Genomic DNA, 10,631 nt, shown 5'->3' on the forward strand with positions numbered 1-10,631 from the left:
ATTAAAAATCAATCCGAATTTTGAAAGGTTAGAACTTATATTTATTAAATTTAAATTGATTGGACTGCAAAACTGTATACTCAAAAAATTCAGGGAATTCCAAATAAAAAATTCGAAATTTTCGTAAAATTTTTTTGTAATTGTCGAAGTTTTTCAGAAAAGTTTTTGAGCTTGGTTTGCTTGCATAGGTTCAGTTAAAAGATTTATAGAAGTTTCTTGTTTTAAATATTGCAAATAAAAAAGAATTTAATTGACGAAATTCGATAAAAATTGCTACTGCTATTTTTTGTTTTCTGCGGTATGTGTCACTTTTTATGACAGAGCAACACTTTCTTCAGCAAAGTTGGGTACAAATTCCAAAGTATATGATTGCTGTATTTTTGGGTGGATCCATATGATTCCACTGATCTGTGCATCGTTAGATCGAAGAGCGCTCTAAAAGAGCGTTTTTTTTTTTTTTTTTGTCAGAAATAGTCTTACCTCAGTTGTTGTTGTTACTGTTGTCTTACCTCAGTCTTTCTAATCTATTTTCGTCGCTTGATGTCAGATAAGTTTTTTTTAAAAACAAACCGCATGCTTCAATGTAGATAGTGGCGAAAGTACTTGCGTACATTTGGCTCACCTATATGGCTCATAATGGTCATATAAAAACGTTCCTGATATGGTGCGGGTCCGGCAAAGGACTAGCAACCTCGAAACAGGGAAGTGGTTTCGGCGATGGTCTTCAGTCTCTTTCTGACCATGCATTTGTGCTTTATCTTTGTTGCGTTGAGATGTTTATAAAGTGCCGTATCCCAAACTAAGTGCACTGGGCTGCAGGCTTAGTTACTTACCTTTTTCGCCTAATGGTTTAAACGGGTTGGGCCCTCCAAGAAATCGCGCCTGTCATTTCTACTTTTTGCCACCTGGCTTTAATGAATCATTCGAAGCAACCTTAGATCGCTGCTCTTACCAATAAAGTGGGTGCCTCGGAACGACAATATTCGGCGACGCAGTCTCTCCTCAACTACAAATGTCGTGCTGTTCGGCATGAGTACTTTCGCAATGGTTTAATGGTTCTTGTCTCGTCCGTCGAATTTTCTGAATCTGGAATCCACACATGAAGTTTTTGTACTTATAGCAATTTTTTTCTTAATTTTTTCTTTCAGATTATTGAAAGACCACCCAAATACGTATACATTTACCAAACACTTGGCTGAACATGAGGTGGCCAAAGAGGCGTCACGTTTTCCGTGCGGAATTGTGCGACCAAGCATGAGTAAATATATATATTTTAAAAAACAATGTATATGAATTATAATCTTCAGTTCCTTTTTTATTTAGCTTTTTATAAATTTTTTCTATTAATTCCATTTAATTTGTTTATTTTATCTTACTGTGTTATTGTTTTTTTTTTATTATTTTTACCCACCTTATTTCTTATTTTTTAGTTAACCTTTTTTTATTATGGTCCTCAATCTTTTTCCCGGGAAAAGTATTTTTAATACAAATGTAACCAAATTGATGTAAACATATCCAATTAAAAGCCAATTCTTCAGGAAATAAAATTCCTTCGAACAGTATCTATGATACACACATACTCACAAAAGATTATGTGTGTTTCTTTTGTGAGCGTCCAAAAGGCTCCACTGTCGCCACAGAGTATTTAGGTTAGGTTGGGTGGTAGCTTCCCTGATAGGGGAAGCTCACTTGGACAACATGACGGTCCGTCGTGATACCACATATAATAAACTAAACTAACGGTGACGTAGATATAACACCTTAGAGAATCGTTGGGTAGCAACGATATAGTTCCGAATGATCCCGATCTCAACCTTGGATAGCTCCTCGGGAGAGAGTATTTAAGAAGTTATAAATATTTTGGAAAAGCGGGCGTTATTACAGCTGGTCAAAAAAAGTACATTTTATCATAAATTTGTTTCTATGCATTTCTTTTAAGTTTCACACAGAGAGTTAATGAAATAATTAGTCAAGCTTTCTACATTTAAGTGCATTTTACACTCAATCTTCCGTACAACATACAATTTATTAATTATTTCATTATTGCTTTATGTAATGTCTGATGGAGTAAAAAGTTTATTCAGCATTTAGTTAAAAACCAATAATTTTCAGAGCTGCTGACAGATGTTCGTACATAAATAAAGCAACAAGCCCCGTGGGAAAAGAAAAAACTTATTTTTTCAGATCGTGGGCTCAAATGATCGAGCTCAAGGCCTTAAAGCTATCATTTTTCATTATTATTGTTATGATATATTTTTTCTTAGTTGAAATTTTTTTTAAATAGAATAGAAGAGAGAAAATTTAAAAAAAACTGCCACTGGTCGCTGTATAGAACAATTTCGAACCAACGACCTTGCCAATCAATAGGCCGATAAAACAACAACCAAATTGGAACCAACTTTTCATAAAAAAAATGTTTGATGTCATAAACTTCGGTGTGAAATTGGAATAAACTGTACAGAATTGTCGAAAAATTGGCGGTGCCACTTTCCCTTCTAACAGAAGGCTCGGATTGATATATCTTATGAATTATTTAACAGCTTTCCAATATTAGGTGTAGAGATTCTATATACATAAGGGTGGCTCAAATTTATTGTTGAAAAGGCAAATCCAGTTTCTGAATATATGGGTCATACTGAGTAATATTGTCCATGGGTCCATAGGTCTGAAATGAATTTCGAGCCTCCGTAATTTTGTTAGAAAATTTTATATCCCAATCTGAATAGCGGCTCTCACAAATAAAATACATGAAAATAAATGTCAAATTCGGATTCGGATTGGGATATAAAATTTTCTAACAAACTAAGGGAGGCTCGAAATTCATTTCAGGCCTATGGTCACATGGTCAATGTTACTCAGTATGACCCATAGATTCAGAAACTGGATGTGCACCTGAAGTTTTTTTTCTCTTTTTTTCCCATACAATTTGACGCGCCCTAATATACATATAATCAGGTGTGGGCGTAAAAATGAAAGTGGAATTGGGAAAAGAAGCATTTTCCCTATAATTTTCCCTATTTTATAACACCATGGGCATATCTAATTAGTCAGTCTAGGTGAGGTCTTTATTGACCGGCCAGTTCAACTCTATTTTATAATTTAATTATATACATAATACATCTTTTTTTTATTTATTCTTAATTTTAACTATTGAACTTTTTAAATTCATTATTCTGCACTTTCCAGTTACCGCGGCCTGGAAGCAACCCCTGCCAGGCTGGACAGTTTCAAAAAATGGCCCACAAGGCTTCTTTATGGGCGCCTCACGTGGTATTTTACGTCGTTTACCTTTGGATCCAAACATTATTATGGATTACATTCCTGTCGATGTGGTGGTTAATGCAATTATCGCAACCGGTTACTATGTAAATGCGCTCAAGTAAGTAAATAAAAAATATATAACCCCCTAGAATGGGAAGCACTCTTAGCAAGAGCAAAACTATTTATACTATAAATATTGCCGGCATTAAAAACAAAGTGGTCACGCAACTATTTACACATTTGGGGTTGGTTAGATCGAACATTTACAACGCATGCGCGTACCTACATAAATTTAAATCTCAATCATTTTCTTGTTAAGGTATTATTATATAAGCATATTTATACATATGTAGCTACAAATTCCGGTTTAAATAGTTTACAAGTTCTTTGGCAAACTCACGTGTAGGGGAAGAACATAAAAACCTCAGGTTTATAACGGCTAAAATGTGTAAATTAATGGCAAACTCAAATGACCATGGCTAATTCAATCAAGGTGATTTTTTATTATTTTCCGCCGTTACTTAAATGGAAGATTTTTTACTTTTGGACTTAATCGTCAGTAAAATTTGATGAGTTTTACAACGGTTTATAATAAATATTACGCAAAATATTTGTTATTATAGAAAAACTGAAAAGCATTAAATACATTTCGAATGATTTTATAGCCTTTTCGTACACTCTTAACACAATCATAAAAAATCTATCAGTAATTTGACCTAGTTGAAAATTTAGGTGCATATCGAAAGATATACATTTTTTTAAGAATTGATTTAAGCCATATTTTTTTTATAAATTTTATGAAAAAATTCAGAAAAGACGGTAGTGACTTTTTTTTTGGTTTAAACTGTTAAAGTATCCCACCCATTTCTTTCCATTACAGGATTGAGCTTAAATTTAGTATTCTTAAGAATTTTTATATAAAATCATAAAATACAAAAAATCTTAAAATACATGGAATTCATGCCCCTACAGCCGTTTACAACTCAACTTAGTTGGTTTGTAATTAAAACAACTCAACTTTAAGACAACTCAACTCCTGTTTGGTATTACAACTTATTTCAGTTGAATTTGAATTGAGTTGCCAACTTCAGAAAGTGATGATTTGACAGATAAATGAACAGCTGATCAATTTGTGGCGGAAATTTAAGTATTTGCAAAATATATTTGCAAAATATATGAAATCTACTTTATAATGGCGAAAATGTTAGTGATTAACATGTCGCGAATACGGAAAACATTCGCGTGATCATTCCAATCCCTTGGAACTACCAAGCACCGAAAAAGAAAATGTTTAAGTGACAAATGATGAGCTTCTCATGAAGTTATTTTGCAGATTTGAAAGGAAGCTTTTGCTCATTACTAAACAAAATTAAGGACCATTTCCGCATACGCCTTCGTATTTTAAAATTATGCGCCACACTCCGATTCCTTGCTGACGGCAGCTATCAAATATGCTGTGGAAATGATTTTGGTGTTGGACTGGTTTTAGATGTTATTGAGGAGCATATTTGTGCGAAGTGAATTAAAACCCAAACAGCAACAATTGTATTTTACTCTAAAATAGGATTCCCAGGAGTAGTAATTAGTATCAATGGGACTCACGTTCGCATAATTTCACCTATTTTGGCTGCATCCGAACGATCCATAAAGTCAAAAAGTTATTCAATGTAATCCTTCGTTTAAACGTTGTTTTTTCTATAAATGTATTCAAAATTGTTGTTTATTGTTTGATTAAAAAAGGTTTAACTACCGACTTTAAATTTTTTGTTTTTATTTGGTAACGTTTTATGAGCCCGTGTACCATCTAACTCTTATCAAAGGTGGTATCAAAAGACGCGTTTCGATCTCTATTTTTAGGATTCGAAAGCGGAAATTAAAAATTTTATTTCTGTCGAAAAATATTTACAAAAACTCACAAAATGGCCCGAGAGGGTCCGAAATACGAGGTCCGATCCGCAGTTTTTTTGCAGAGAACATCTTTCTGCGTTGGCGGCCTTTGTGTGTACAAAAAATCTGGCATGAAAATTTGAACCGAAATGATATAACAGAAATTAAATTTTTAATTTTTGTTTTCGGATTCTTAAATCGGAGGTCGAAACGTGTCTTTTGATACCAACTTGACTAACTAGTTGAGTTGCAACTAGTTGAGTTGTAAACGGTAATAGGGGCATCAGTTTTTTGTGCATTTAACGTTGGAAACGTTGCTGTAGCAAATATATGCTACGAATCGTGAGCAACTTTGTTATCTTTAAATATTTTCTTTCCACAATTTGTTTTGTAGTAACAGTTGATGGTGTGCTTTTGAGTAGTTTTTATATTGAATGTTGAAAAAATAAACTACGGTTTTTCTAGTTGCGTGTTTGCAGTGGCGTAGCAAATGTATACGTTAGTGTATTGTAAAAAATATGTTAAGCAAATATGCAATCCAATGATGCTAGACCATTTGCACTGAACTTTTTATTATGTGTTTTCCTTTATTCACTGTGAAATATAAAAATACTCGTGTACACACTTGCAGAATACCAAGCTATCTTATTAACTAAGAGGTTCAACGCTAACTTGCGCCTTATTTGACAGAGCACCGAACGGTTAACGCCTACCAGCAATTTTTTATAGAAATTGTTCGGCGATCTCTCAAATAAGGTGCCAATTTGGAATATTTGAAAACTAATTCTCAATTTAGTTAAAAAATACTGCAAACGGGCCTTGATGAATTATTTTTCCATATTTATTTTATTTAAAAAATCTAAAAATTTATGGGAAGTTCCATATCAAAGCGCACTAGGTGCACATATTTATTTTCGGATTTTGTACTGGACTGACCATAAAAATTATGGGAATAATTGATCCTATTTACTAAAAATTCCTGTTAAAAATTTGGATTTGTACTAACACCTTACATTTTTTGATTACGTTTTCTCAATTTTCTCAAAAATGTTCGATTGTAATTATGGTGTTTTGATTTTGACTCCTCATGTTGTTGTTCATGTAAAAGATGTACATGTAGTCGAACGTAAAGTCCATGACAGTATATATTAGACTGGGTTGGCCCCCATACAAAAAAAAAGTTGCTAATGTCCGCCCCTAAAATTGATATGTCATTATTTTGGCCTTCTGAATACAGTCAGACTCTGGCTTCTGACTTTCAACAGCTGTTATACTAAATTTCTCAAAAAAAGAATCCAGCCCTTCTAATAAGGGAAAAGAGCAGACCACGCCCACATTTTTACTTTTTCAATTTGCTGAACGCGTTAACAAAAAAATAAAATTAAATTTCGAAATGTAGAATTTCGAACTTCGTAAGCCGATATCTATTTTTTGGAGGCTAAATTTGGAGGTAAAATTTTGTTAGCTGACCTAATCATGTGAAAACGACTCAGTAGCTTAAAAGGACATCAAACGGAAATGTGAAGCTTCTCAAGGCCAAAATAATGGACATAAAAAAAATAAAAATAATGACATACCAATTTTAAAAATCAGACGTCAAATTACCAAGTTACAATGAAAACTCGCACTTACTGAATTTCCTCGGGGTCAGTTGGCGATCACTTCAGAAAAAATCGTTATATTTTATTTTATCGTTGCCATACATATTTAGTACCTATCACAATCTGTTCTTTTCTGCATTACAGTATCCAGTTCGAATTTGAGATAGAATGACGCGCGAATCTCTGGAAGGTTGCTTTAATCTTCTGTGAGTTTAGGGTATTTGACTTTAAGAACGGGGTTCGCCGGGAAATTCCTGGCACAGAGGTCTGACGCGTTTTGAAGGATTTCTCTAAGGGCCTTATAAGGCTCTTTTTCCTCGTACCGTTGCCACAAAAGATTTTGTAAAAGTGGCGGGTTCGACGAATGTTGGGATCTAGCCCAGAAAACCCCTTGCGAGGCAACCATACTTTGCACGTGACTATAGTGTTAAACCGCATACATATGTACATATATACTATTTAAATAAATTTATTCTCACTTTTAAAAATTTTAAAAATAACGAATTAGAAAATTTTCATTTTGAAGTAAGATTAAAAGTAATATAACATAAAAATAATTTAAAAAATAAAAGTATATTTTACAAAGTAGATATCCCTACATAGTGACACACTGGCATGAGTGTGACCGTTCTAATAAGAGTTTGTGGCAGAGACGCAACAAATTAAATGGAGTTGCACTGAAATGACAGTGCGTGGTCGCGAAAAGCCGCTCTGGTGCAAAGAACCGACTACCGGCATATGTAAAGAAAGTCAGTGGAAATCCAAAACAGCACTTTGAGCCGACTCATTTCAACGAAACAAAAGTTAACCACCGAATATGAGTTGTAATAAACAATTGTTTTACAGGGTTGCAAAAATCACAGAAAATACGTTTTCTAGAACTCTTAAGCTAAAACTTCTCAAGCACTACGATCAACAAAAATTTTCAAGATTTGATTAGTATTAGACGAAGAAATTCTATCAGAATAAAATAGATAGATTTTTTAAGGCCGATTATTTTTAATTGATATCTGATCAATTATGCTTCAATAATATTGTTACATGAAATCCTTTTCTATTTTAAAAATCCAAATCTTTTCGTTTTTCTGCCCTTAAATATGTCAAATTCCCATAAGCTGGCATCACTAATGCGCTATTCCATCTGTGCGCGCCTAAGTGTATGCCACTTAAATTGAACACACACTTGTGTGTGTTGTAGCAGTGTATAGTGGCTTGTTATAGCTGCTTATTTTATAAATGTGTGTTTGGCCGAGTTGGTTGAGACGTCGTGCTAACGTTATTTCAGCGTGCGCGGGTTCAAATCTCACAGCAATTCGGTTGTACAAATTTGTTTATTAAGCCTCTCATTCTTTGGCCGAATTTTTTCGATTATGGAAAATATTCGTAAATGCAAGTGCAGGCAGATTAAATAATGGAGAGAATTAAGCCTTCGGTGCCCAAGTCGGTTTTTAAATCCCTAAGTTAAACCATCATCCTCATTTCTCGCCACAAATTTTTTTAATTGGAAAAAGTTTTAAAAGATTTAACTATGGGTTTTTATATTTTTTAAATCTCTTTTTTTATTGGGTTATCTTCATTTCCATTAAGCTTGAGATTTATATGCAATTTTATTTAAATTATTTTATTAGTAAACATTTCTGTTTCAATTTTTTAATAGCATGTTTTGTGACATGATTCAATCATGGTTTTATAAAAAAGTTTTAGTTTTTTTGAGTTTTAAAACATTTATTTTTTCCTTTTTGATTAGAAAATTCTTACTTTTTTTAATTTACACAGCTTGTTTTATAATTTTCCTTGTACCTATCTTTTTTTTGATTTATTACAGAGTAAAAAATGACGGCAAGCCAGCTGAATTACAAATCTTCCATTTGACATCCAGCACTTACAACCCATTCCGTTTTGAATCGTTGATTGATAAAATTAATGTATACTTACATGAATATCCTTTACTTTCAGCAGTTTGGTAACTATTATTAACTATACCCATGCATTTTCACTATAAGTTCTTGATTTGATACCTTTTAGGTATCCACACCTAAAAATGGTCAATGGCCTATTCTTATTCCGCATAGGCGCTGTACTGTTTCATTTCATACCAGGCTTCTTTTTGGATTTGATCACTAAGCTAACCGGAGGAAGACCTATGTAAATATGCATACATTTAGTTATTTGTACTTCTTTCTTATTTTTATTATGATACTGTTTCTTTATCTAATAGTCTCATACGTCTACACAAGAGTGTCTGGAATTCATTGAATACATTGGAAAGATTCATTTTCACCGAATGGCATTATGATAGCAAACACACATTGGCACTTTCAAAGCAGCTGGATCCACGCGATCGGGAAGTATTTTTCTTTGATATTGGCGATCTGAAATGGGACGACTATTTCCTTAACACAATTGTGGGTGTGCGCCAGTATTTAAGCAAAGAATCACCTAAAAATTTAGCAGCTGCTAAAAGGAAGGATAAGATGTACGAGAAATAATTAGAATTTAATAATTCAATTATTTGAAAGTATCATTTATTTTTCAGCTTGCTAGCCTTGCACGTCGCACTACAGTTGTCCTTCTACTATGGAATTTTTAAGTCATTCATTGTAGCTTTTGGTCTCTCCAATGCCAAGGCGGCGCTCATGTTACCCGTGGTATACTTCCTCATGAATCTTATTTAAGCAATTAACATCATTTGAAAGGTGTTTTAAATGAAGCTCAAATACGTTGTTGTTTAGTTATTTGAATTAATTCTTATACATGTATTTAATACTGCTTATTTTCTAGGTTTGGTTTATACTATAAACATTACTTGTGTATTTTGTACATGCTATGAATAAAGTCGTTTTGCTTTTATACAACGAAATATGCAAATCTTCTACAGTCCACTCCCTGGCTTTGCTTTTACAATTTCGTCCAATACTTCTTTGTGGCGTTGGTCTGCCCGCTTTTGTTTGTATGTAAACTTCCCTTTACGTTGTTTTGTTATATGCTTCGCAGGTCTTCGTCCATGATCCAACCAATCGCGTATAGCACTTTCTGCTTCCAAATTTGCTGGTAAATGTATTTGTCGTATCATTCGTGGACGCGCCATAAACATTTCGAAAGGGTATTGCAATCCATCGCGATCAATGAATACGGCGTCAGTCAAATATATGTTCATATAGCCATCGGTACCAGTGGCATCTATACGTCCGGCTACAGATGTTTCATTCCGTAAATCGATAAGAACGGAATAGCCATCCAACAGAAATGGGAGACAATTGAGCGTGTTGGTGACAAGATATGTTTCTTTTGCGCTTGTTTTTTGCATATTTTTCACAAATTAGTTAACGCAATTTTGACATTTCTTGGCACGTGTATTTGTATATCATTTGGTTGAAAAGTTGGTTGGATTAGGGATGGGTCGATAAAGCATTTCTCACCACAAATCACCCACCCTTTTGTGATTTGATTTCTCACCACGTCAGTGTTTTGCCAAGTAAAGGGCCCATTACCCATACTTAGCATAGACTTGACTTGACTTGAGAACTGTCACTTACAGTTCTGTTAAATGAACATTGCATGTTACTGATTACTCAAAACTTTGGCAACACTTAACTTGACTTAGAAGTCTGTTGAATTCTGATTTTCTATGTAAGTTCTAAGTGACGTTTACATTTTGAGATGCCATTTGTTTGTTTCCATTTCATTTTGAAATTTTGTCATACAAATTGACAATTTATTTAAAAATGAATTTCATGCTTTATTATGATGCCAGATTGTATGCGCTAAGTGGAGTATAATCGTGGCTAAGTTGTCAAGTTTACGCCAATTCAAGTCAAGTCTATGCTAAGTATCAGTAATGGGCCCTTAACACATCAATCGCGAAAAATGTATTGGGTGTGG

At 33.7% G+C, this 10,631-nt stretch overlaps 1 protein-coding gene across 1 annotated transcript in view; it reads left to right on the plus strand.

Annotated features, from left to right (window-relative positions):
- LOC137243135 (putative fatty acyl-CoA reductase CG8306) overlaps nt 1–9,609 on the plus strand; it is a 31,306-nt gene extending 21,697 nt beyond the window's left edge. The window contains exons 5-10 of the mRNA XM_067770454.1: nt 1,149–1,258; nt 3,187–3,379; nt 8,575–8,712; nt 8,775–8,894; nt 8,968–9,225; nt 9,286–9,609. Of these exons, the coding sequence (XP_067626555.1) occupies nt 1,149–1,258; nt 3,187–3,379; nt 8,575–8,712; nt 8,775–8,894; nt 8,968–9,225; nt 9,286–9,424 (958 nt within the window). The 3' untranslated portion in view covers nt 9,425–9,609. The remainder of the gene's footprint in view (nt 1–1,148; nt 1,259–3,186; nt 3,380–8,574; nt 8,713–8,774; nt 8,895–8,967; nt 9,226–9,285) is intronic.
- Nucleotides 9,610–10,631: the final 1,022 nt, after the last annotated feature.

The sequence above is a fragment of the Eurosta solidaginis genome, chromosome 3 (assembly GCF_040869045.1).
Source record: "Eurosta solidaginis isolate ZX-2024a chromosome 3, ASM4086904v1, whole genome shotgun sequence".
Classification (NCBI taxonomy): Eukaryota; Metazoa; Arthropoda; class Insecta; order Diptera; family Tephritidae; genus Eurosta; species Eurosta solidaginis.